At 37.9% G+C, this 27969-nt stretch overlaps 1 protein-coding gene and 1 long non-coding RNA gene across 3 annotated transcripts; one reads left to right on the forward strand and one right to left on the reverse strand.

Annotated features, from left to right (window-relative positions):
• Positions 1–95: 95 nt before the first annotated feature.
• LOC109039504 (uncharacterized) lies at positions 96–27253 on the forward strand. Its single transcript, XM_072302424.1, has 13 exons — positions 96–747; positions 9245–9571; positions 12928–13095; positions 14028–14287; positions 14906–15019; positions 18020–18218; positions 18946–19227; positions 19994–20149; positions 20970–21119; positions 21746–21895; positions 22802–22942; positions 24306–24476; positions 25404–27253. The coding sequence occupies exons 1-13, from the start codon at positions 562–564 to the stop codon at positions 25749–25751; spliced, it is 2652 nt and encodes an 883-aa protein (XP_072158525.1). The 5' UTR covers positions 96–561; the 3' UTR covers positions 25752–27253.
• On the reverse strand, positions 22704–27969 carry LOC109039505 (uncharacterized). 2 transcript variants are annotated; one of them, XR_011900231.1, is made up of 4 exons: positions 27824–27969; positions 27480–27623; positions 25417–25676; positions 22704–23040 (listed from the first exon to the last, which is right to left on the reverse strand). It is a non-coding gene; the product is annotated as an uncharacterized lncRNA (long non-coding RNA). The 2 variants fall into 2 exon arrangements; XR_011900232.1 differs by having other exon boundaries at positions 27885–27899.

Consider the following 27969-nt stretch of genomic DNA (forward strand, 5'->3'; position numbering starts at 1 on the left):
GCTTGCATCAGGCACCACTGTGCGGCGCTGAGACAGACGGATGATTTGTGAACTACGCGCGCAAAACGCCAGCCACATGGCTGACATGCAGCATGCTGCCGGGTTACTCATTCATTCATCTGTGGATGCCATTGTTTGTTTAGACGTGTGTCGCGTGCCGTGAAGTGAAGTGCATCCCAACTTCTGCCTTAAGTGCGCCTTAACTGTTGCTTTCCAGAGTTTCCACTTTCATTTTTCTTTTCTGCGCTTGACCATCGTCCAAGAGATTCTGCTCGAGTGTTTCATTTTCGGGCTGTGTTACGTTTGATCCCTCGGTACAGAGCGTGGTAGTACATTTTGGTCTCATTTGAAGTTACCGATTTTGGGGCTCTCTCCAGGCCTTCGGCCTAACTTTCATCTTACTTCGAGTGGTTCGAACTTACCTTTACCCCAAGTATATTCCTCCTCTGTTTCATCACGATTATGTTGTCCTAATTCGGAAGCAACTTATCGAGCTACAACCCTTTCCTTACGCTAAGTTAATGTGTTTTTCTGTAAGCCTGTACTTGACTGTTTCGAATCATGAGAATGAAAGTGCCTGTAAACACCGGACTAGTTCCTCATCCACATCCCTCTGCCAGCAGGAGAAATAAGGTTGAAGAAACTAAATCTGCTCCTAAGTCCAAGAAGTCGGCTGCAGATAAGAAAATTCCGTACAGATATATTCAAAAAGTAGCTGTGTCACTGAATTTACCTGGCAACTTGAAGGTATGTAGACTTTTCTTAACTGTGAGCTTATTACTTTCTCACCCTTGTTTAAGTGTTAGTGAATTTGAGCAGGTATCATATTTTCAATAACTTAGTTGTCAGAATTCTTGTGGGCTCCCTCCATGTGACGAGAACTTGTAATCTCTTTAACGATTTACTTTAATGTTACTTTTCACCCTGGTTGTTTCAAATCACACCTTGGCTAAACTGAAGGATGATAAGAGATTTAAGTAACATCAATTTTGACGTTGACTGAAATGTCCAAATTAAATCAATTTTTTGTGCTGCCTCTTTGCCACAATAATTACCTATAGTTTAATGGGAAGTAACACCCCTTGAGGGGCTTGGAGGACAAGGCGCATAAGTGCAGTGGAGGTACTTATTAATGATTTCAAGTGAAACAAGTCCTAATGTATATTCTGAGACAAGCTCGCCCTCAAATTCCAATTTATGAGCATCAAAAGTCAGTTAGAACTTTCTTTCTGCCCTAAGGGTCCATGTATTTTCAAAATTTCAAACACGTATTTCTCGAAATAGCAATAACTGCACTTTCGCGCCTTGTCCTCGAAACCCCTCTCGGAATCTCTTGAATGTATTAGACTATTGGCATTCAGCACTTGCACCAACTATGCTCAGGTATTTTGTCAGAGTAATCATGAAGTAATCGCAAATTATGAGACCATCTAATGTTTATTTCATTATCAGAGGAAATCTGTACACGCCTTCAGAGAACTTTCAAGTATTTACCTATCTTGCAAGTATTGCTTTACAAACTGGATGGCAGTAACTTAATTGGATTGTTTACCAAGTTTGAAGGGTGGTAGTGGTAGGTGAAAGTCGGTGGTGATCTCAGGAAAGCACAAATCTCAGTCGAGGAGCCACACTTTTTTATGTGAAATTCATCAGAATATTCCTCTTGCTGTGAAGTATAGCCATGGAAGTTTGCAATGAATGCGTACGTTCATACTTAGTATTTCATTACAAGATGATAGTCCATGTAGATGGTGTATAAAATTGGCAACTGAGATAAGTGCTTTTTTAGCCTCACCATCGAATTGGAAGCTGGCAAGCACTGCATATGAATTATACTATACGACAAAAAAAGGCGCTGTGCGTTCAAATGTTATGTGACTTGCAACTTTGGTAAGATTGTATAAAGTATCAATGAATTTGTATGATTTTTGAGACTTAAAAGTTATTAAACTTTCTAAAAGTGTCAATCAGTATCTCCTTGCCCAATCACACCTACTATTGTTGCAATTCATTATCCATGTTCATGCACAGGTAAATCCTTCAAATGGAGAAACTTCAGTAGTGTTATGTCTTTAAGACTAAGTTAATGCTAGCAAGTCTGCTGAATTACACACTTGATTTCATGAACTCCATAAGTGAAGGAGGGAAACATTTGGGGGCCAAGGGTCCATGTAAATTCCAGGTCTGAGGATGTTGAAAAGCAAATTTTGATCATAACTTTTCTGGGAGGACCACAAGCCTTCCAGAGAGCCTCGAGCTTTTCAGAGGCCCTCTTCCACTCAGGGCCTCCTAGCAATGCCAAACTTAGTCACTTGTGATTGGTCCAAGAAAGACTGAATGATTTATTGGAGTAGCTATCCCAAAGTTTTCTGATTGTCCTACATCTTTCTAGGTAAAAGAAAATAGAAAGCCCATCAAATACCTATAGTGTTTTATCACCTCTGAATTTTTCCCCCTCTCACTCCAAAGCCTAGATTATTAATAGTTTGTAGGCAATGGAAATGCCATCAACAGCCTCATATTATTTGTCAAATCTGATTATAATTTAAAGTTTCACAACACAGGAAGTAGGTTTGAGTTAGCTTAGGTTGCGTTGCCCATTCAACATTCTTTGACAGAGAAAAGCTATGACTGAAGTAATTAAAGTTTCTATGGAAAAGGTAATGAAAGGGAGAAAGTGAAAAACCTACTAAAAACTGAGTAGACTGAGGTATTAGATGGTCCCATGAGGAGAAATTATCCCCTTCCACAAGTGTAATGGAGAGAGAGGGGGAGAGTTATTTGTCTAAAAAGCCCTTTTACTGTCGTGAGATCGAGCATTTTCTGCACTCCTGGAAAGAAACGCAAAAATTATGATGAAAATTATCTTAGGTGTCGATAATCTTCGAAATTTTCCGGGGGAAAAAAATATGTGGTACATCCGCAATATTATGATTTTGTTCCCCGCCTATTTCGCCAATTCGTACAGAATTTTGTCCAAAAAACGATTAAATTGGAACTTCGGTTGACAGGTTTGACGGTAAACAGCGATTCGGCCGATGGTGAAGATTGAAGAGAGAGAGAGATAGGGAAAAAAATTAATCACTTTTCTTGGAAGGTGTTCAACCCCGATCTATTTGTAGGAATTCTTGGAAAGCTTGGAAGATACTGACCCCTGAATTGATTTTACAAGGTCTTTGGCGTCTGAAAATTTGTAAAATCAGGAGCAGTCAGGGAGTATACGGGGACCTAATAAAGTCACGGGAAATCAGGGAATTTTGCGAGTAGCGCGTCGGTGTAGCTACTTCAGCCGGCGCGGCGCCATTCGAGAGGGCGTGAGCAACTTTCTAGCACCCTCCTACTTAATTTGAATCTCCAAAAGTTGAAATTTCGTCCGAAGTTTAGCAGATGTTCGCGTATTAATTTAAGAAAAAAATCCAGGAGAAAGTTTCATCCGAAAGTCAGGGGACTCGGAAATGTTGGGAGTCGGGGAAAAGCCAAAAAGAAGGTGAAAAGTCAGGGAATTTGAAAATGACGAAATAATGAAAACCCTGAAATTTTACATCTTATTGATAGCGCAGAAACTGGAAAGTGTACTGATTTTCGGAGAGTTTTGTTCAGCAACTCCTACTTTTGACCTGTTGGCCTGAAGGTTGGTCCTGAGAAATGGATAAGGTACGGATATCCGTTAAAAGGTGCGGAAATTCGAGATTTTCGTGATAAACTCTAAAAAGTAGCATTGGATGCGATTTCCATTAATTAAGTCCCCGGTTCGATTCCTCGGTTCCCTGATTTTCGGTTTATTCCTTTTGTCATTCCATTATCCCACTTTCCCAATCCGAATACAGTTAAAAATGCGTGTGAGGTGAGCTAAAAGTAAAGGAAAGGTTAGGAAAAAGCAAAGATCTTTAAGAATCGCCCAAAAAAGTGAATTTTCGAGAAAGTAAGGTAAAAGCAAGGAAAGGGTACTGAATTAGCAAGGAATTTGCATGACAGGATACCAGTAGACACCCTGTCGACGCGTGGAGTGACAATTATTACAACTGTGTATTGAGATCCGCCAAATGCCAATATTGGACTACATCTCGCAATTAGGAACTATAAATTCTGAATCAGTAAAAAAACAACGTATGAACCATTAGTTTCCTTATGCACATACGTGTTTTTTCCGATGAGCTAGAATTTATAGTTCCTTATTGCAAAATTAAGTCCAATTGTGAGGGACTAAATGCGGCCCGAGTCCCTTTGAGCTTTAATCGCGACTGTGCGACGCGGCACGGCGGCGACCCCACCGCAATCGCGCTCCTTGCGCCAAACAAAGTCTTGTCTGTTGTTTGTCGTTTGCCCGGGCGCGCGGACCTCGGGACCTCCCGATGCGACGCGACGCGACGTCACATCGTTGTCGGGGGGGCCAGCTCGGCTCAACCCCCCCCCCCCCCCCCCCCCCCGGTCATTTCCTTTATCAGTCAGGCCGGCAGGCAATCGGTCGCTTTTGGTATCGGGAATGAAGTTTTATTGCAACCGGGTGTGCAATTTAGCCATCCCTTGGAAAATTAGTCGAGAAGAGGTCGGATGCCACGGTTGGGATGCTAACAGCAGTCGCAGTATTGAATTCTGTTTTCGGTCAGGAGGGGATCGATGTTCACAACACTGCCGAGTGCCGCGTGCTAAGGAAGAACGCAGTATGAGCCTCCAGGCGTTGCCTTTCCACTCAGAAAATATTTGTTTTTGAAGAAAGTTATGAATATTTCTCCTTATAATTTTCACAAATTGTCGATCCAATTACGGACAAAATTCTCTGAAAAATCTAAAGACGAGTAATTACAAATTTTTCCGAAAATTCGTAATTTGTCAAAGGAAATTTGGCAGTGTCTGAAGGTTTATGCGGCGTTCCGCCCTAGCACGGCAGAATAGAAGCTGAACTGAGTCATTAAGAATGAAAACTCCTAATCTCCGAAAAAATGAAATGCTCAGGGAACCCAAGAAACTGCACCGTCGATGAAGAATTTAGCACAAGTAAAGCTTTTTGACGTCCACGGACAAATACTTGAAGACATTTCGTGCTGAGCTTGTGAGTGACGTCTGCCCATAGGCTATAATATTGAACCGTAAAAAATGTGAAAATCTGAAATACCCAAGGTGGTGTATTTTCACCCTCTCCTATTCAATTAACTATGAGTGCGATATGAAACTATTGATTCATGACACCAACTTGTCTATCTTTCATGCTAACATGGAGTATGATGGAGTCGAATATTTCCGAAAGTGATTTTTTTCGAGCTACGAAAAATCCCAATGCAGGGTTGCCGGCGGTCTGGAATAGTGGAAAAATGAGGGGAAGTCACTGAATCTGCGACGACCAGGATAAGTCACGGAATTCGTGGGGAAAGTTAGGACATTTCTGACACATCTTCTAATTACTAAGACATATCACTGATCTTTCAACTTTGAGACTTGTCATCTAGACTAGCTACTGAATGCCTTTTCCCACAATTTGATCTCCAAACAAAGGAATTTTGTGCAAAGTTCAGCATAAGTCAGCTTATTAAAAAGAAAAAACAAAAGAACAACGACTTGCTTACCTAAGTTATAGCTCTGTACGGAGAGAGTGCCGCTTTTTTTTTGGGTAGAGAGAGAGAAAAGCCTTATTTTTACCGCGGTTTTGACCTCCTCCCTCAAACAAAGAGAAAGAAAGAAAGAAAGAAAAAAGAAAAAAAAGGGAACGCGATTGCCGCGGTCACCCCAGTTTTAAAACCCAATTTCGGCGCTTTTCCATTTCCAAGCGCGACCCGCTCGGTCGCATGGTCAAGCGGACTCAACCGGATTTTTCCAGGGTTTCCAGAGTTGGGCATAGTTCTCGAATTATTCCGAAATCTCCTAAACCTATGAGAATTTCGTTGCAGAATTGTGAATTATTTTTTTCCTCCAGCCGAAACGACGCATTTTTTATTTGCAATTTGAGAAGACTTCTTGCAAAAAAAATTCGGTCACGTCGTTCGGAGATGATGGTGATGATAATGAGTAATGATGATGGAACACCTCTGAAAGCACATTTCGAGTGAATATCACCTATTTTTTCGTCTCGCGATTTGGAGCCGTTCATAAATTACCTAACGCTCTACAGGGACAAGGAGAGTCGAGGAAGAGCATTACGCCATTTTATCTTTATGTCTTAAAAAGTAGGGCTACGTCATAAAATTGTGACTCGGAGATGAGGAAGGGGTGAAAAATGCCAAAAAAGTGCGTTACATATAATTTATGAACGCTCCTTTTGCTATTATCATTTGGGACGCACAGGCGGATCCAGCAATTTGGCAACACTGGATTTCCTCCCTTTAAACTTACGCTAAATAATCGATTTTTGAAGGAGCACCTGGCCCCTCCAAGAATCGATACATTTCCATAGGTTTAAATGGAGAGAAGACAGTGTCGCTTTGCTGGATCCGCCAGTTCGTGCCCTCGGAGCGATATCAAAGTTTTTTCTTGATCAGTTTCGTGTGGAAATACTTAACGCCTCACTGTCTGATGCGACTCTCATGGGATTTTAGTATTATGTCCTGAAATTCAGAAATTAACAATTTATCGTTCGACTATCGAATCGTTTTTAGCATTGCATACAGAACCTCGTTAACGGGGACGGTGTTTTTAGAACTTTCCGATGTAATTTGTGTTGGCGACATTCATAACCGAGCGTTCAAGTCTTTCGAGGCACGTTTCCGTCAGATCGCCCATAATGCTGCGGGTTTTTAACACAGAATGCACAAGGTAAAAAGAATGGAAACTTGAAAGGAAACAGAGGATGAGAATGAAGAGATCAGCAAAATATTTTCCTGATGTTGAGTAACTTAATGGAGAGATTTTGCGGAAGCACGAGCAAAAATAAAAGAAACTTGATAAAACAAGAGAGCAGAATGAGAGAATAATGAGACTCTAAACATATTTTAAGACATCACAGAAAGATAGTCTAAGTGATGAAAAGGTTTCCGTATAGGTGTTTTATATAGCTTACTCCCAGTTCCAGGGTTGCCGGCGGTCTGGAAAACCCGGAAAGTCAGGGTTTTCGTTGGAAAAGTCGGGGAATTTCTTACACATCTACTTAATACCTACCCATAAAAGTCCAACGGAAGTCAGCGTATTTAAACAAAAATAGATGAAGTTATTGTCTAAGGTCCAGAGACTTTCAGGAAATCAGGAAATGTTGGAGATAGGGAAAAGCAAAAAAAGACAGGGACTTTGAAGGTGAAGAAATTATGGGAACCCTGCAGCTCGCTTTTAGAGGCATCCCCCACCGAGGTGAAAAAAACCGACTCGTTTTACCTAACGAGCGGAAATATTTCTGAATTTGCCGTCAAGAATATCCTTTCTTGAATAAATCATAAAATTAATTGAATCAAGCCGGACGTAAGCGATTTTTTTGCTGATGGAAGCACTTTTCTTCATAACTTAAGAGGAAATTTCCTCTTGGCGGCAAATCCAAGAATCTTCCCGTTTAAATTTTTCCCCGTGTCTAAAAGTCGTACTTTAAATTTTATCTCTTGCGCTGTGCACTCTCTGACCGAAATGGCTACGCAATGACATAATCTTTTAGAACATAAGATTCCGTTCGGGTAAGAGATCGTCAAAATATTGTTTTAACGAACTCAACTCCTTCAAATAATGTGTACCTCGACTTCAAGTTTCTCAAGTTCAATTTATTGAATGGACAAAAATCGATGGCTAAAATCAAAATGCTTATCTCTAGTGCAACGTTTATAAATACTTTGAGTATGTTCCATGTCCTCGAAGAAAGAAAAAAAAACAACTAATATGTCGCCTTGGAATTTTAGTCGAATATTTTGGAATGAGGGAGGAAAATTCTCGGAAAATTTTAACAACCCCCGTTAGTTTTCCTCTTAAAAAATAAAACGTGAGCGAAGACTTGCAACTTCGCAATCGGTATTAGACATTTTTGACCTCGGCCTATTTGAGGGGCTTGGAAGACAAGGCGCATAAGTGCAGTTTTAGAAATTTGAGACGTGAGATAAGAGCCCAAGTCGCCTCAGCTGCGTGCCATAGCTCGTTATGCTTGTATTTCAACAGGTGAGATACAAGAAAACAACTGGACCTCACTAAAAGCACATTAGATAAAAATAGCAAGGAAAGGGAAACAGAAACCCGGATCATTTCGTGTTTTTTCGTGTTGAAAAAAGAAGGATGGAAATAAAAATAAAATCGTGTGCCCAGAAGCATGTCTTTGATCAAAATTGAGTTGTGCGTGTTTTTTGGTGGTTGAAGATAAGGTCTATCAGAATACCATGCAATTTTGTCTGGAAGTCATTTAACAAGGAGGAAACAGCGAATGGGATAAGTGCATTTTCCGTTTAGAGGGGACGCGGGATAATGGGCCTGTTGCAAACTTTTGCTAGAGCAAAACTAAGAGTTGTTTCTTATAGATAATGCCTCAAAAATCACGATGAGCGCATTGGCAAAGTCTGAAATGCACTCATAACTTCACAATCTGCGTAAGAAATTTGCGTTTTTTTAAGCTTCCCGCTTCAAAAACGATACTACGGCACAGATGAACATTTTGTAAGAGGAGTCGTTCCATCGTCGGCAATAATCATCATAGCCGACGCCAATCCGCCAAAACACGTTTGATGGGACGAGATAACACCTGAACTGGATTGGACCAGATAACAATCGGTGTGTTAACGTTCATATTTTCCACGCCCGAATTGATTGACCTTGAACTCTCCTTGAATTACGCGCGGAACTGCGTGCAAGCGTCGGCCATGATGAATATCGCCGACGATGGAGCGACTCCTCTAACAAAATGTTCACCTATGCCGTAGTATCGTTTTTGAAGCGGGAAGCTTAAAAAAACGCAAATTTCTTACGCAGATTGTGAAGTTATGAGTGCATTTCAGACTTTGCCGATGCGCTGATCGTGATTTTTGAGGCATTATCTACAAGAAACAACTCTTATTTTTGCTCTAGCAAAAGTTTGCAACAGGCCCATTGCGATCTACCGTCACTTTAAAGCTAACCGCTGGCCTTAATTGGGCTCAACTGTGCTGACAATTTTAGAAGATGTTCATGAAGGTGTGAGACAAACACACCTGTCAAGTTTAAAGGTATCTGTAGCACTCAATAAGTCCGAGTAAAATATAGAACCTCAAACTCATTTTTTCGAAGTACCCAAGAGTGAACTTGTGCGCCTTGTCTCCCAAGCCCCTCATTGATCCTTTTTTTCTCGTTTTTATCTTATTTCATTTCTTTTTTTCAGAGAGAAGATCTTGAACTTTTAATCGAGAGGCAAAAGGACGGAGACGAAGAGTTCGTGAGGGAGTTTAAGAGGAGACTCTACGAAGAGAAGAGTGTGAAAAGAGCCCAAAGAAAGGTTGAGCAGGAGGACAAGTCGGGAGCCCCGCTGAACCTCACCAAGACGCAAGTTCAGAAGCCCCCGGAATCTCGACCCCCATGTTCACCTACCCCCGCCCCCGACTCCGCGACCCCCGCGCCCTCTCACACGCAAAGGTCCAGCGAACGCGACGAGGAGCTTCACATGAATAACCGTGCCTACGGCCTCGAGATCCCTTCCGAGTACTATCAAGTAAGTAATCCCTCATGCCGTCAGATTTTTAGTCAGCGTCCAGAATGTGTCTTAAAAGATCTAATAATGAAAATAATTGTGTGTCTGCGCTCCACATACACTTAGTGGAGACTTGTATTTACGAAATAGATTTTAAATGAAATTGTCTTGTACCAACTTGCAACTTGTGCAAAGGAGGAGTTGCGTTTTGGGCCTTTTCCGGCCCCACCTGGATTTTGCTAAATGTTTCATATTTTCAAAGTACTAGTTTTAGGTAGACTCTGTGCCAAATATTAGACCGAACGGAGCCCATGCAAGGGCGCAGCAGCGCCTCAAACCCAAAATCCTGGAATCGAAAAACAATTATTTTCGTCGACTTTTTCGACTGTTATCACTCTTCCAGCACATGATTCTTATGTATTTTTTTGCGTACTTTTCGTTTCTGGCCTTTTTAAAGGCCTCCGATAAATTTTAAGGGGCCTTATGGCCCATTGTTGCCATTTTTGGCCCATTTTTAGGGGTTTTTTCCATTTAACACATTCAAAACTCAACTTAATCCAAAAACTGTGTACATTTTTGAAAAGTACGTAAAAAAATGAATAAAAAATGTTCAGTAAAATTTTTTCCTTTGTTGCCAAATTTCCGAGAAAATTGGTCCCAAAGTGTCGAAAACGGCAAAAAATCGATAAATCGCCGCGTCTAAGGTTCAAGAAAGTGGAGTACATTTTTCATACTGTACCAGATAACAGCTCTTATCCATCCATACAACATACTAAAATATCATAGTTGTACCTGGATTCCCACGATGTGAAAATTGACCGAGATGCCGATTTTAGCGGCCTTTTTATACTTGAAGGCAGCTCTTTTGAATGTTTTTCGACCTTAGTCACCCTCTATGGGTGTGTACTATATGTATTTTTCTACGTACTTTTCATATCTGGCCATAAAAATGGCTTCCTGTGAGTTTTAAAAGGCCTAACGGTCCATTGTTGCCAATTTTCACCAATTTTTAGGGGTTTTTTCAAGTTTACGTGTGTGAAACTTAATTTAATCTAGAAACCGTGTACAATTTCGGAAAGAACGTAAAAAAATACATAGAAATGTGATTTGTACCTTTTCCCTACGTTGCCAAATTTTCGAGAAAAATCGTCCTGAAGAGTCAAAAATGCCAAAAATTGGATTAATCATCACGTCGGAGGTTCCAGGAAGTGAATTTCGAGTTTTTTTTCACTACAAATAACGTATCGAAAATGGAAAATTGCAATGCATCTCAAGGAACATGTAATGGCGCAGATGAACGTGACAAAACGGGCCCTCAAGGTGCTTTTACTTTATCCTTCACTCCAGTTCACCTCTTTATTCCTGTAACCTCGAGATAATCCTTGGTTCTCAAGATGCTTGCTACAGGCCAAATATACCGAAGAACAGAAAATGCGTGGAGAAAGTGTCCCACGATCCACATGAATGTCATAATTCACTTCCTGGAACCTCCGACGTGATGATTAATCCAATTTTTGGCATTTTTGACTCTTCAGGACGATTTTTCTCGAAAATTTGGCAACGTAGGGAAAAGGTACAAATCACATTTCTATGTATTTCTATAGATGACATATGTTAAAAGCCGGAGCGTGATTGGTCGGTTAAGTCTTATCGCTGCTTTAACGTGCATTTGTCAGGTGGAATGGACGACATACTGCCGGAAACTTGAAAGGTGCCTTTAGCTTGTCGAGAGTTCCACCCGACATAGGCACGACAAAGCAGCGATAAGACATAGCCGACCAATCACGCTCCGCCTTTGAACCTATGTCATCAATGTCTACCCGACAAACACAAAATTTCATCAATCAGGCTGCGGGAAAAACGGGGAACAACAGGGATATATCAGGGAACGAAAATTTTAAGGAAAAATCTGGGAATCTATTTAAAAAACTGAGTATCTCATCTTTTATCGCATAGAATTTATGTCACTACACCTGTGAACTGCTATTATCGACCGATTGAAAGACATAATTGAATTTTCATATCGTTATTATTGTAGAGAAGCTTTCATCGGCCAGATAATATGGATATCAGGAACGCTTTGGGGTTTAATAATTTGTATGATCGCTGAAAAATCCGATGAAAGGTGGAAAAATTCAATATTCATACAGCTGGAAACCCAGGGGAGTTATATCGTTTTTCCCCAAAAAATCCCCGGTAAAGTGGGAAAAAACTTTAATTTCTTATCTGAGAATGAGTTCCTAAAAATCCGGGAAGGAGCATGGTCTAGAAGTCCACAGCCATGAATGTGGCGGAACCGCGGTTCGTGGGTGGGCGATGCGCGATGGACACTTCTGTAGGCGCAGTGTAGGCAATTTCCACATCACATCGGGACGTGTGTCTAACGGTGTAGCGTTTGAAGTATATCTACCATGTTGAAGGCGCTATTTCGGGCGCGCCTTTTATTGCCCGCGGAAATTAACTGGAATTTGCAGCGGCAGCGAATGGAAATTTTTAGAAATGCATGCTTTAATTTTGATGTAAATGTGTAAATCACCGCTCGCAAGTACCTCCTGGGGAGGGGGGGGGGGGGGCTAAGGGGCTTTGACATGATGAGATGCAGATTTCTTGTGGTTGATTCTCTATTCGTCTCCGCGATCCCGGACTTCGTTTGACCTAGACCGAAAAAAAACTTGGGATGGCACGTCTGGACCACCCTGTATGTAAGGAAGATAATAAATCCTTGGGAATAAGGTTTAATAAAACTGAGGTGTCTGTCGAAAAGGAAAAGGGAGGGGGGAGACAACTTATCCTACAATCTCTATAATGAAATTGGATTTTACCCATAGATATATTCATGAATCATGAATCAATGGGTATTTTCATAATTCCACCTGTCTGGGCCTAATTTGATATTTAAAGAAAAACAATTATATGTAGTGTGTTTTTTCCAGACAAAAAGGAGGCTTGCAAGCCCTCTGTAAAGTTGATGGTACTACTATCAAATAACATACGTTATTGAAAGATGACAAACCCAAAAATTAACCACCTTAAATAAGAAAATATGTTCTCAAAATAATTGAAAAAAATGAGCATCTGATAGACATGGCAACCATGGAAGAGCCACTTTGTTTACCTAATAGTGCCGACAATATTGAGGTTAAGTGATAACAATAACAAACCGAGGCATTCGAGTTCCATCAGTCATGAAAGAAATCATCAGTGTTGGATACAAATTTTCACTAATAATTTCGTTATTTCTGTAGTCAGGTAATTATATCTATTTTCTTTTAATCCGAATGTCACCTAAGTATCTGTGTCATTAAGTGAGGAAGGATTTTTAGGTATCATTTACATGTTAGCACGTTTTTTTAACTGCATTTTGGCTTCCTTTTCAGGACAGATCAACCTCTTCAAGGAATTCATCCACTCCATTCCCGCCATGCCCTCACGGAAACTTCAGGAACTACGATCTATCATTCTATCAATCGGAGTTCTATCCCAACCCTCGAGAATGGCAGTATCAAATGCCACCGCACTGTCCCAATCTGTCCTCAAACGAAGCAGTAAGTAGAAATTATTTCTTAATGAAGGGATTTGATAAATCTCCTACCGCACTTAGATACTTTACTGCTTACTATCGAAAAAGCATTCTCTTAATGAACCTGTCTATCAGGATAATACTTTAAAGAAATAAAAAATTAATGGGTTCTAAATTCTGTTGTTCAAGGTGATTTTTATAATGGAATTTTGAAATACGGTGTTGTAACCTACCATTTGCAGGATGTCTACCAGTCGGTATAGTCCAGAAAGTCCGTAAAAAGTACGCATTTTTTAAGGTCGGTCCGTAAGTACCTTAAAAGTATGTAAATCTCGCGGAATGTCCGTAATTTTTCGCATTTTGCGCTGCGCATTCAGTTCGATCGCCTGATAGTTATGTTCCCCTCTGTGCATTGGCTGTCTGGCGTAGTAGTACAAAAATGTCACCTCGTAAGAGCGCAGTTGTTGTAGAGGAGCGGAACAAGGCATTTCCCTCAATTTGACGGAAACAGCCGAAAAGACCATGGGAATATCCGAAGTAAAGCGCGCGGCAGTGCCAAAATCGAAGAATTACGATATGTCGCGAAAAAGTACTTAATTTTTCCCCAAGGCGAGGTACTTAAATTTTTCCTTAAGTACCTAAAAAGTACTTATTTTATTTTTGTGGACCTCAGTAGACAGCCTGATTTGTGAAAAGGTCACTTCAATTTGTGGCTTTTGGACTTCTAAAAATTCATGATTCTCAATGAGTCTATGGATCGAGCTTGTGATTTGAAATCTATCTTTTCAATTCAATATTGTCAGGCGAGGCCATTGCCAGCAATTGAATCCTTGCGTGAGATCATGCAGGAATCAAAAGTAGATATCACACAGTATATTATGATGCTGAAGAAGGAAACTGTTTTCAGTAACTGAATCTCAAAGTGAGTTTGCTAAAAATTAATTTTTATCTTTACAGAGCACCAGTTCAGGTCAACAGTCATACACTCCCTCGAACTTGACGCAAAGCTCTTCTTATTGCAGTGTATCTGCCTATCAAGGGTACTATCCATATTCAATGTGGCACTACCCACCATTGTTCGACCCTTACAGTTCAGCATTTTCGGACTATCATAGCACTACCAATACATTGAATTATGGCTCTGTCAGAACTTCACCTGTTGACCGCCTTCCTAGCTTTCATGAACTGAAATACATGTCAAAACCACCATCACCTTTGTAAGTTTAATTGATACCGCCCTTAAATACAATTTGAAGATGCCAAACAAGCATCTTAAGTCCTTTAAAATTTCAGGAGAAACAAATCATTTTTCTAGGTAATCCTGGCAAAATACTTTTCCAGTGGGACATTCTCCGCTTTGCTAGAATCACATTTGTATATTTTATGAGTATTTTTTGCGTAATGTCCCAATTTGATCGCATTCAGCAGAAAGAAACCAACGTGATACTTGCTCCCCAAATGCTGTTCATATGCTTTGATTGTCACCGTTTGTAATATTTTATTTTTCATGACATGTTGCAAGTTTTAAGGTGAATGCAATTGTAAGGACTAGAAATAGTTTACTCAACCATGTGCATGATGCAACTTTTACACAAAATTCTTCCCTGCATGAGTAAAGAATTATTTTGTTTGAAGATAGCAACAGAATCAGATCCTTAATGTCAGGAAGAATATTTGACTATTTTGCCCAGGCAGTTGACGAAATGCCTGATCAGACGATTTGACTGCGACATTTATAAAAGATAGGACCATAATAAGAACAGAAGAGAAAAGTCATAATAGGAAAACATGTATCTATCATTTAATGATTTAAAAATCCATGCTTTTGATTGCAGTAATGATCCCAGCCAGAATCTGACACATTGGGATGCGAATGTGCCAAGTGATATTGCCTCGCAGACAACCTCTTGCGGTAGTGGCAGATCGATCTCCTCTTCGATGGAAAACAAGTACTTAGAAATATTCATAAACTTTCTTCTATTTTATGTAGACAATTAAGTTTTGCATGAAAATATTTTTCTTTAATCACTATCATCTGTAATCAATGAAGAACTTTTTTTTTTTTTTTTTTTTTTTTTTTTTTTTTTTTTTTTTTTTTTTTGCAACATGAGCAGCTTTTAAAGCGTAAAAGTCGGGGCATTGGGCATAGGCTTATTTTTGCAGTTGGGTTGCTGGCTTAATTATTTAGTCAAGCATTACGGTATGGGTTTCATTATGCAGGTCAAATTTTCAAATGATCATAAATAATCAAGTATTTCCTACTCAGTTGAAATTGAAAAATACTTTAGGCCATGGCTAGATGCTGAAACTTGCATAAAAAGAGGCTCAGAATGTTTGAATCCTCAATTTTATTCGGTCAAGCACCTTATAATTAAATAGATGCCTAATTCAGGGTTTCCAGCAGTCTAGAAAACTTGGAATATCAGAGAAATTACTGCGATATGGAAAGTCAGGGAAAGTTGGGAAGGAGCTAATAAAGTTAAAGTTAAATGAAAACGTCTTTGAACCCGTGATAACTACATTTTCACATTGTTGGTAGCACAGGCGTCTAACAGGTGAAATTTTAAACAACTGTCATGTAAAAACAAATTTCCCCAACAAGTTATGGTTTCACTATTTTACAGAATGTAAATTATATTAAAAAATCGGATGATGCACCCTCTCCTTGACTACTTCTATCAGAAAGTGCCAACATCGCCAATGTCAGACAGTAATACAAAGGGAGAAGCAAAAGCTTTAAGTGCTTTAGTTACCAATGCTAAAAGCTTATGTATCTGAATTGTCGTGGGCGAACCTTGTTTGAATTTTTTTTCTACCTCTCTTCCTCTGTCTGGCTTTTACTAATCAAAACACAATGGGATTTTCCATATCATTATTGGGAAGGTCCTTGGAGTATGCCAAATTTGATTAATACCTGATTCTGGTAATCAGCAGATAGGTACCTTGAAAATTCTCTTTAAAAGCCATGGTAGATCTGTATTGGTCTTTTCTTGTTTTAAGAGCAAAAATTTCTGCCTCAGTGTTATAATAGAGGTAATTGCTCTTCATCTTCAATTACTGCTCAATTGTTACTTTTCATTCATTATTCTTACATTTAGACAGAGCTCAACAGAAATGCATTGAGTTGCATTTTGGAGGAAAATGAGTTTGGAGTAGTTCTAAATTAAATTGAACTAGTCATAAATTTACTCCGGTCAATAATTTCGAAGAGGAGAAAAAATATTTTGAGTGTGAAAATAGTCGTTAAAATTGGTCCATAATGTTCAGTCTTATGGATGTATTAAACCTCAAACCTCCTTAGCTGTTTTCAAACTTAATGCAATTTGATGTGTTTTGTTAAACTCTGTCCATTCAATTTCAACTGATGCACACATAAAACAGTTTTTAAATTTCTGTTTGGTGGATGAATTAGAGATGACCTTCGATATCTTGAGTTTTGATTTTGCTTTGGTGTCACTGATACATAAGAACTTGTAAATAGCTTGAGTATAATTCCAACACCTGCTGAATTCTAATTTACGCACATCTTCTCAGCACAATAGCACATAGATGCATTTCAATTTTTGAAGATAGCTGATTCGCAGCAAAGCTTTTCTACCATCTGTTTGATCATAATGGGCCACTAGACAAAGTCTGAACTAGAAAAAGTTGTCCATTTTATTCTTAAAATTTCTCGTAAGAAACGAGACATACACAAAAAAAGTTTGGAAATAAACTCCTGAATAAGATATCGAGGAGTATTTTGAGCATAGATCAAATGAATGTTAGATTATATGAATGTCGTCATTTTTATTTTTTCTATTTAATTTATCTAATGTTAATCGTAAACATTTTTGTCTTAATTAGGAGTCGGTTTCCAGACTTGCCATAGTGTGTTTCGTTTTCCTGGTGGAATGTTATGTAGTGTTTTATTTTATTTCTTCTCTGGAGGCCCATTTGATCCATCTGACCCTTTTCATTTTCTCCCGTAGCCTTGCTGAGAGTGGTGTGAATTTGGTAGTCTGCCATGCTAAGGAATTATATGTTGTATGAACATTCGAGAGTTACTAAATTCCCTCTGATGAAGTGTTCATTTATGCAGAGAGTTATGAACATTTTCTCTTGAAATCATCAAATAATTTACATCTGATAGGGAATAAAAGTGGAAAAATCGAAGAAAAATATTCACAGATTTCCCTGAAAATTCATTTTTTATCAAAGAAAAGTTGGCAATTTCTGAAGGCTCTTATGGTATTCTTCCCTAGCACAGCAGTAGTGTGACATAATCACAATCCATTGCATGCTTTTTTCACCCAGAGAGGCAGTGAGTAATCAAGATTTAGGAAATGGACTATGACTATCAGAAACCATGTTAACCGCATACCTTATTCTGAAGTGAGCAAAATTATGCCCAGAAGAAAGATGTTGGAGTGTTTTCCATTGTTACTCTCTCATTAACCTATCAATATATCAATGGCCAAAGTGTGAAACCAAATATCTCTGTTCGCAATGCTGCAGACTTCCTCCTTGAACACATCTTTGTTTTTCCTTCTCTATCAGCGGAATATTCTGTTTACATTTCAAGCTTTAAAATTGGTTTGTTCCTATTTTAATAAATAAAGTAGGAGTGAAAATTTTGAAACACTGCAATATAGTTAGTTATTATGTGCTTTTGCACTTGGACCATTGATAAATTGTGAAAAATTAGTGAGATGATATTGAAGGGCACCAATATGCTATATAAACAATATAACCCCTAAAAACTGACAAAAACCTTCAGATTGAAAAGTTACATATGGCTTGCTATAGAATAAATGAGGTTGAATGAGCCACAGTCCTTTTTCAGTCGTCCGAGAATACAAGTTTGTTGCAGGTAATCTTGATATGAACAATAAAACCCAGTGTGGCTTGTCTGTAAATATACTGCTTGAAGTGCTTTTGCTTTTATTTTGCCTGTTTTTGGTTTGCAGTTTTTCCTGGTCAACTATTAATCAAGATGTGTTGAATTATTTAAGCCAAGAAGCATCATTTAAGTCTGCATCCTCTCAGAGAACGAACAGTTATTTAGGCTCTGAAGGAGGAAATCTTTTCGATCAAAGCCTTGAGTTTCAGAGTAGTAATGATACAGCAAATCTGCGAAGGCTTGATTTGTTTCCCTCTTATCGTCAGGTATTTTTTTCTCCCCTGATTTCAAGTATGTAAACTTTTCCTCTTCGGCCTGGATTCGGAGGAAACATCTTTGATACTGAATGAATGCTTTCAATTTCAAAGAATCAGAAAAAATTAATTGCATTCAATTAGACTTTTATTTAGAAAACTGTTCTCTTTTTTTTGTCCACTTTTTGGAAAAATTAGATGCTCCTAGTTCTTAGAGCTTCTTTACCATGCATCTTTTTATCACAGCACATCTGGTACCTTTGAAATTGATTTCTGATGTGCCAAAGCTCTTATTTATTAATTAGTGTAAATATGTACTCATTTTTTTAGCCTAAAATCATGTCTTGAAAAGTTTCATTGATAATTCTGCAAGTTAGTTTATTGACCACTTGTACATTCACTCTCCTATCCTTGTTTTGTATTGAATCAGAGAGTTTGATAATGCCCTTGAGGCCTCCTCTCTCTCCTCCCCCCTCTCCTCCTTTTAATTGATAATGCCCTTGAGGCCTCCTCTCTCTCCCCCCCCTCTCCTCCTTTTAATTCTGGACAAAAACCAATATGCTAGTGTTTAATTTTGTTTTGTGGTCTATTTTGATCTTTCTTAAACTCTGGTTTACCTCTGGGCATTCATCATTGAGAAATGTTTTTAAAATGAAACCAATATCTCAATTTTAAGCACCTTTTCCCCTCAGGACAGTAAGATGATCATTTGCTAATTTTCCTTCTCTTGGATTTTCAGACTAGCACACCTCAAACGAATGGCAGTCCAGTTTGCAATCCAAGCTTGCAGTCTCATTTTATGACAGCGTCCTCACATCTGTACGACACAAACTTTTCATCTTATAGTGCTAATACCACGGCAACAACAATTAATACAAACCCGTACTCACACACGGAACCAAATTCTGGTCAATTCTGTTACGGCTCCTGCTTTCCAGGCTATCCATGCTACCGTGCTCCTAATCCTCCATCAACCTTCTCATCACTCACAGAGAATCACCGCACCCATCTCGAAAATGGGGTTTGTTCCAAATATTTTACAATGCTGCCTTTTCATGCTTTTTTTCTCCTTCCTAGGACAGATTTACTGTGTATCCTGCTCAGTAGGAGTAAAATGTTTTGAGAAAATTAGATGGTCGCAAAATTTCTTCCGAAATTAAATTTGCTCCGATCTAAACTTAAAAAACATTCTCTCTTGATATACTCTCGTTATTTGACCAAATTTTGTGAAACTTTTAGTTTAGTTTAGTTTTGTTTTACACAGTTATTTCGCCTAGCCTATTTCTGTTGATTTCGTAAGTTGGAATCAAAGAAAATAAAGCTTAAAACATCCGTGGTTTACTGTTGAGGGTATTTTGTACGCTAAAAAGAAAATTTCCAGCATTTTTTGGTGATTTTTAGGACTATTTAGAAAAATCTAAAGTTACGGACTTTAGCCAATTTAAATCTAAGTATTAGGCGCAGGTGGCATAGAAGTAAATGGATGGCAACAGGTCAAGTTCTGTCCATTTCAGAACACCTTGGCACACTAGTTGTATTACAGAGATAGTAATCTCTGCTTCCAGTGGCATATCCAGAGACCATGAGGGACCGAAAGTAAAAAAATTCCTGGACATTGCCCAAAATGATTGTTTGGGGGGAATTTATTCAGTCCTCAGGGTTCAAAAAAACCAACAACCTCCCCTTCCCCCCCCCCCCCCCGCCTGTGCTCCTGTCAATTGTAATTGCTTTAATTCTAATCGCTGATTCTTTTAATACTGTTATCCTCATTTTTTGTATGTTTCTAGGGTAGGCAAGATGCTGAAAACAATTCAGAAGATGATCTATTCCTTGATGAAAGCAGTGGGGACATAACGCTTCGTTTATCACCATCTGATTCTGTGGAGACTAGTGAATTTGATTCGGACGGAACGCTTATCATCAATGAAGATACATTAATAGAGGTTAAAATTCAAGTATAATGTTGACAATGTTGACCGCCACAGTGTTTTAGCACTTATTGGGGGAGGGGGGGGGGGCACAGAGACAAATGGTGGTGCCTCCTGTCGGGCAACTAATAGAACTGCTTCCAAAATTCCGAGAGATTGTGCACTTTGATGGCTTAACTGACATTGCAATATCAGCAGTGTCCTTCTTAATGTGTTTAGGCCTCTGCAGAAGATATCGACTGGCAAGGCAGTCAATGTGTTAAAAACAGGAATTATCCTGAATTAATTTTCACCTTTCAACTCTTTATTTTGCTTGCAAGTGTAGCATCTAGCTGGATAAAAGCTGAAGTTTCAAGGAAAATCTCATGGTGCCATCCATGAAGTGTAACATGCATGAAGTTGGCTTTTTGGATACCCCTCCAGCAGATTCCAAATCCCCCTCAAAAAATCATCATAATTTTTTTAACCCACCCCTATTTTTCAGAAACGAAGAACCACGGACCCAAAACTGCATAAATTTAGCTAAATTTCATATATTTTGGTACAATGCTCTGTATGACTTCTTGAGCATCCTAAGCTTCTAAATTATAACTTTCTATGTGCCAGTCTTGAGGAAAACAGGACTAAAAAGTCAATTTTTCGACTTTCTTACTGTTTACTTTTATTGTTACTGTTTTGTGTTTACTGTTAAAAGCAAAATTCAATACTCCAGCCAAAAGCGGAGAAGCAAAACAAATGATTAAGGAAATGGATCAAGCCAACTACTCTGCTTTAAGGATCCATTTTTGGTCTTGTCAAATTTTCATTATTTTCTCTCATAATAATTTCTTTGCAGGACTCTAATGAAACTCAGCCAGATAGTTTCAATCATGTAGCAAACAATCAAAATGACGGGACCTACCATGCACTTGAATCAACAGTTTTAACCCAAGAAATGCCGCATTTAGATAGTCAAATTGTTGAAAGCATTTTCAACGAAACAATTGTAAGTATGCTCCAAGATAAGCTTATTCTTTGTTGTGATACAGGGTCCAGGTGCCACCCTATAATTCACAAGGGTCGGTCACGATGTTGAGGAGTACTGATTTCTCAAGTTCTAAGTCGAGAATTATGTAATTTTCTGATTACCTGCATGCAAGTCAAGCAGCTGAAAATCAGGAACTTAACTGTAAATCATTCTCTCATGGTTCAAAGCACCTCTCTCACTTTTCAACGTAGTGTCCTGTCAGGTCCAAGCTCTGGTGGAAAACCAGCTCTCCCATGATGAGTGAATCTAAAACCTGTAGTTGAGAGGTACAGAAACTTGCATTAGGGAGAGGTGTGCTCAGCCTATTCCACAAAATTTTTTGACTGTAGGTATACACTATTAATTTTTATTCTTATATCAAAGAAAAAACCGTATTTTGATGGAGTAAAATTTTAAAATTTTAAGATGAAATGAACGGATTTAAAAAGATCCAACCGAACTGCATCTCATCATACTAGTGTGATCCAGATATATGTGAATTTGAAGCAATATCGGAAGTCAAAGAATGAAGCCAAATTCTCACCTATCAAACTCAGTCTCTTCAATATTTTAACTACTTGTTGTTTCCTCTCTTTGTCCCGTAGGCAGATGGAAAAATATCAGAGGCGTATGAGAATCTAACAGCCGCCGAAATAGATGAAGTTTGCCGTCAGTCGTACTCGGCCATAGACAGCTTTACCCAAGCAAGTGTGGTGGAAAATGGGAGATTACATGAAGCCAAACAGAATGAAAATGTAAGTTTTCATACATCTCTTTTTACTCTGCAAGGACACTCCTGCTGACTCAATGGTAATGAGAGAAACATTGCTACCATTGAATGCTCCCCTGTTTAATTTTTGTGCGATTTTGTAAAAACTCGAAGACTGTCAGCTTGGAATTTCAGTAAATCAGCAAAGTTTACAGGGTTTCTGGCGACCTGTTAAAGGTTAGGGAATTTCGTGAGTAATACACCGGCTCAGCAACTTGAGCTGGTGTTTTACGAGAGAGCACGAACAATCTCCAAGTATCTTTTGCCTTAAATTGAATTTCTAGAATCAAAAATTTTATCCCTACTAAAGCGGAAATCAGGGCAGTTTAAAGAAGAAAAATAATCTGAGCAGAGGTTCTGTTCAAAGGGTGGGGAAAGTTAGAGAATTCAAAAATTTCGGAGTCAAGGAACGAAGACGAACAAAAATGAAGAACTAATGGAAACCCTGGAGTATACTCCAACTAGGAAATGTATTTTCTCGTAGTTAGTATCCGATAAAAAATGTGTGTTTAAGGCTTGTGCACTTAAGAAGGCATCAGGTTCATGAATTCACCAGTATTTTAAGAATGAAACTAAATCTCACCAGTATTTTAAGAATGAAACTAAATCTCAAAATGTTGAGCTATATTACATGCTAAAAATTGTTCTTTTTAAGTTCAGAAAGAAGCAAATTTTCTTTTGTTAAAAGTCTGGGTGTTAAAATTATTCGGATCAAGGGAAACCTGAAAAAGTCCGAGAATTATTTTCTGTCCTATCTGTAGATATCCTGTAACTATTAATGTAAAAGAAACAAATTCGGTAACAGAAACCTTTTATAATATGCAATTTGAATACAAAATTCATACCACTCATCATGTAGAGATCAAAAATTTATTCTTTTTACACTTTATAGACACCTTCAACAGAAGAAAGTTCATCCTCAAGTTTCATATCAGTTGGACATGCAGAAAACCCTCCACCCTATGCTTGTCCGGTTTCTGGATGCCATACTGCGTGGGATAGCGTACTTCCAATTGAGGATCATATACGTAAAGTAAGTTTCTTGCAGGAGAACTCAGTGTTTTTTCAGGGAAACCATGGCTTAAAGGGTTCAAATTTTGCCATTTTTCTGATTGGACAAGAGGAATTACGCTGAAACACATTGGTTGGAAATGTATCAAACAATCAAGAGAAAATTGCAAAACAAATTCTTCTAATAGGGAAAAATGTAGAAAAGAACCCCCCCCCCCCCTTCCCAAAGGGAGGAGGCAGGGATTCAAAGTTGAAAAACCTGATGGAAGACTTTGCTTCGCATCTCTTCAACAATGAGAATATCTACTTATAATTTGTACAGGCGACTCCCAAATTCAATTAGCTTTTGAATGAATACCTATACTTATTGTGTACCTATCTTAACTAAAAGTTAGATTTTGTTGTACTTTTTTGTGCTATTGCAAAGAATATCATATTCGTTTTTCTTGCAAAGTAAAAAGATGGTATTTTTCAGTACTGCCTCAAACGTGAGAAAAAGTGTGGTCTCAAATCTGATCAGGTCAAAACAAATTTCAAGAAAAGAGGGGCTGGAAACTAAATTTTCTGGCATTTTTATACGCAATATCAGCGTCTGATTGGTGATAGAGGAGAGCTTTTGTCGCCTTGCTAGCCAGGATAGTAAAACAAGATAAAAAGAAAATATAGCTTAGTGCCCAAACACACACAGCTTAAATTCCACATTTCCATTAGAAACTGTGTTTAAGGAGACAGAAAACTTCCCTTTTCAGCCCTGTTTTTCTTGACATTGGCACAAGGAAAGTTCGATTTTAGACGCTCATCAGGCTCCGAAGGTAGCAAAAAACATATTTAATAACAACAAAAATTAACCAGCTCTAAATACCTTTGCTTTCAATGCAGAGTCATTTTTATGGAAATTTGATGAACATAAAATGAAATAACGAATCTGAATGAGACTAAATATTATCAAACATATATTACCAAGGCATTATTTACAGAAAACTCTCTGCTAATTATTTCCCCGTGCATTTATCAGAGTTGCCACAGTCAGAGAAAACCAGGAAATGTCTTGGAACATGACGAAAATGTCAGGGAAAATTTGTTAAATCACCTTCATTTGCTTTCTAGAATGGGTTTCAGGTTTCGAACAACAAAGTTTGCCCAAGAACTATTTTCAATTATGCCTCCTTAACCATCCTTCGCATCTTCAATTGTCAGGGATTTTCACCAAAATCTGTCAGGAAAATGCCAGGGAATTCCATTTTCTAAATTCTATGGCAACCCTGATTTATTAAAAATCCAAATATCTAGAATAATGGGCATTGGTCTTGTAAAAAGTACATATAGTTTGATTCTGAAGTCAATTCTGGAATGTTTTTTAATTGTTTTTCTTTTCTCTATTTCAGTATCATGAAAAGGATATAATAGATGTTTCTCAGTTTAAAGTCAGACCGTACGAATTAACCTTGTCATCTGTGCTCCAAGAAGGCTCAAAAAACCTCATCATTGAGGCAGGGCAAAAGCTTTTTATCGTCCGTGTAATCAAGCAGGAAGCACGTATCATGGCATTGTTACAGGTAGGCATAGCTTACTTATTTTACCAAAATAGTTCACCGCATATTTTACATCTCGCATAATGAGTATATGACTATATGAAGCCTTATGTGTATAAAGAGCGAATGTTTTGTTTTTAAGTTTTGAGAAAATTGTATTCAAAGTTTTCAGATGTGTGTATTTTGATGTCTGTGCAGCAATAGATTCCATTAAAGAGTTTATCATAGAATAAACCCTTTTCTGAAACATGAGTTTCAGAACTTCAAATTTGAAGCTAATGCCAATGAGATATACACAGTGATTCTAAAGAAAGACCACATCTGCTGTTTTTATGGAGAACTTTTTTTAGGCACAAAATGAAATACCTAGCTAATGTATAAGATGAAGAGCAATTGATGTTAATCAAATTATAATCACTGTTGAGTTTGTTAGATGATTTTTTGAAAAAAATAAATATGTATTTGGTAACTTCGAAAAAAAATAAGGAACCAACTATATGTATTATCAGTCTTTTAAAGTAGGGAAAAAATTAAAGAAGGTGCCATAGGCATGTTAAAGGCCTACATGCAATCGGTCTTACTAACTTTTTCTATCGTGATTTGCATATATACATGATCTTTAAGACGATTATTGAGCTTCAATGAATGATTTAGCTCAATATTTATTATTTCAACAAATTCTGACATCAGCTGTTTTTAGATATGACATGGTTTTTTTTATGACACTCCTTGAAAAAGTATGCCAGAAGTGTGAAACTTGGTGCCGACACTCATGAAGTTAGTGAATTTTAAAAAATCCGTATCCCTAAAAATGGCAGATGTCCGATATCAGCTGTTTTCATAGTTCATGTTCTGGCTTCATATGACCCATAGTCATACTCGACAAAAATTCAAAATTTAATTTAGTGTGTTGTTCACAAAGTAATCAACAATTCTCTATTATTATTTCAGCATATACCCAAACCTAGTGACTCGAATCCAAATTCCCCTTCTCTAGAAGGCCATATCAAAGTAATGAAATCCAATGAGGCCCCGCAATCCTGGATTGGAAAAGTGATGCCCTACTCTTCGCCTGTTGATCACTTACTGGCATCGAATCAATGCCTTGCCGTGAACGTGGCAGATTTGGACTCAGTCATCGCGGTTTTTGCTGATGTCCTACCTCCTCTTGAGAGTAACTCAAGATCCTCCACACTAGAAGAAGGAAGATACCTCCGTTCAAATCTGAAACGGAAAACAAATCGGCCTACTTGTAATTCTTGCTCATATCTGGATCCAAAAATTGCAAAATATGTTTAATATACTTATTTTCAAGCATTAGAAACTTCTATTTCTCTGTTAACCGGAGGTGGAGGAACCTCATGTTTTTGTTTTTGTTTTTTTTTTTCTTAAATTTTTTTTTAGCACTATTTAGAAAAAATGTTTGTAGGGATTCAATTGATTTCTCTAGCTCAGGTTTTTTTTTAAATTTATGTTCTAGTGCCGTTTTGAAAGAAAGTTTGTAGAGATTCAATTGATTTCTCTAGCTTCAAGTTGCGTTCTAATTCCTTTGTCTGAATGCAATGCAATTTAATGTGTTTATTCAAAGGTTCCCTATTTTTGTACATTTATCACGTAAATTTACGTGTTTTTGTGATATTTGTTGTTTAGGATTGTCGGTCTCAACCCTTTTTAAGTCTCTCTCCCCTTCTACGTCCTTGACACATTTTACTCAAGCTACAGATTTAGTCATTTGCTTTGCCTTAAAACAAGTATATGTAATAGCAGCTTTGCCTTAATGTAATCATTTACTTCCAAATTTTCTGGATATTATTTTCAAGAGCTGTAAAATCTTGTTGGTGAATGCAGTAGTGGCCCTGAATTGAATTTGGCACAACATCTCTCTCTAGTCTGCTTTCTTTTCAAACTCTCATGAACATGGTTGATGCCTAAGTCAGTGGGACCATCTTAAAGGATAGAAACACTACTAGTATTCCAGATTTGCTATGTAGTTAGCAGTTTTTTGTTTTTTTTTTTTTTATAAGAAATTTTGCTCTATGTATTTTATTATACTAAGTATTTTTTCTTCTTGAGGATTTGTAACTGCTCTCTGTTTTCCAATTATCTTTGTCCCCATCAGTAAGAATCGGTTGTCAACAGATAAGAAATGACTTAAAACCACGAAAAGAAATCAAGAATGTTGATGTATTTCATGGGCGGTAGACAGTAGAGGTATTTGCACCACAAGTTGAGAACCACTATTTAATGATTGTATTTATTTAACTAACTCGTACTAAGTTATTGTAACACACTAAGAAGCTTTTTCTCTTTAGTTTGATTTTAAAGCCTAAGAATTCTCCTGCAAGGCATTTACTGAAATTTTGTATTAGTCCTCTGGACAAGATTAGATTGGTATTAAATGGAATTATGTGATTGGTCTACTTAGTCGTTTCTTGGTCACATGCCCTCTTTATTGGGTCGTATAGTTGACATGTTGTAAGCCGCTGAGAAGCTGCCTCTAGCTTGAGGCTTGTTAGGCCCGACAAAGAGAGCACATGACCAAGAAACGGCAAACTGAACCAATCAAATGTGATTCGTTTGGTCGTGAGGTCCACCGTAAAGTCATGTTCCTATCTCATCCTTGTCCTGTCTTGTCCAATTAACAATTACAGATTTGCAAAGAATGGTCTGCAGAACTTTTTTATTTAATTTTTGTTTTATCTTAACCATTGAACTCATGTTTTCAAAATGTTTATTCAAAGATTGAAATCAATGTCCTTTCATTCCAATTATTAATAAATTACCGTCAATATTTATTACAAAATCATGTTTTTCATTTTTATTTCTATCTTTTTAATCTCTTGAAAATCTTGCCCATAATTGAGGATTTCCTCTGTAAAAGGAGCATAATTCAGCTTCATATTGTGTTGACACGTTTATGTACATTTTTAAATGCTTAGGCCTATCACTTTCAACCCGTTTAAAGACTTTCACTATCAGATTAAGAAACAACTACGTACGCATAACAGAAATGTACTTGCCGATCACAATTGTTCTTTGAAACTTCACTCCAAGCCACAAAATGTCGTTGAAGTCACATTATTTGGACCCTCGAGATGCTCACTCATGATTCCAATGTGATTTAGTTGAACACAGTCCACTAAATATTTGTACCAGTCAAGTCCTTGAACCCTAAATCGAACACAAATGATTAATTCTTTTGTAAGATATTCTCTGTTGAAATCCATGAAAATTGATACCTTTTCACGAACATTTTCATGGTATTAGAGAAAATTGAGTGAGAAGAGAAAAAGTGATAACAATTCAGAGGTTGCATGGTGCACGATCTTTCAGAATATGCAATGATTGATGTAAGAGTTAATGAAACTAACCATGCATTTTTGTTTTTCTGAAGAAAATTTATAGGAAAGCCCTGCAAGTGTGTAACACTACATTTTTACATTGTTTCAAAAGTTCGATCATTCCTATCTAAAAAGCAATATCACAATCTTAATCTGTTACAAGTTTACTAATTTTT

Source organism: Bemisia tabaci, chromosome 1, assembly GCF_918797505.1.
Source record: "Bemisia tabaci chromosome 1, PGI_BMITA_v3".
Taxonomy (NCBI): domain Eukaryota; kingdom Metazoa; phylum Arthropoda; class Insecta; order Hemiptera; family Aleyrodidae; genus Bemisia; species Bemisia tabaci.

Bases quoted from the DNA above. Each gene is read 5' to 3' on its own strand.
- LOC109039504 (XM_072302424.1), top strand. From the start codon at position 562: ATGAGAATGAAAGTGCCTGTAAACACCGGACTAGTTCCTCATCCACAT. The intron at 14,288-14,905 runs GTAAGTTTAATT...TTTTGATTGCAG, and splicing joins TCAAAACCACCATCACCTTT to TAATGATCCCAGCCAGAATC. The intron at 19,228-19,993 runs GTTTGTTCCAAA...GTATGTTTCTAG, and splicing joins GCACCCATCTCGAAAATGGG to GGTAGGCAAGATGCTGAAAA.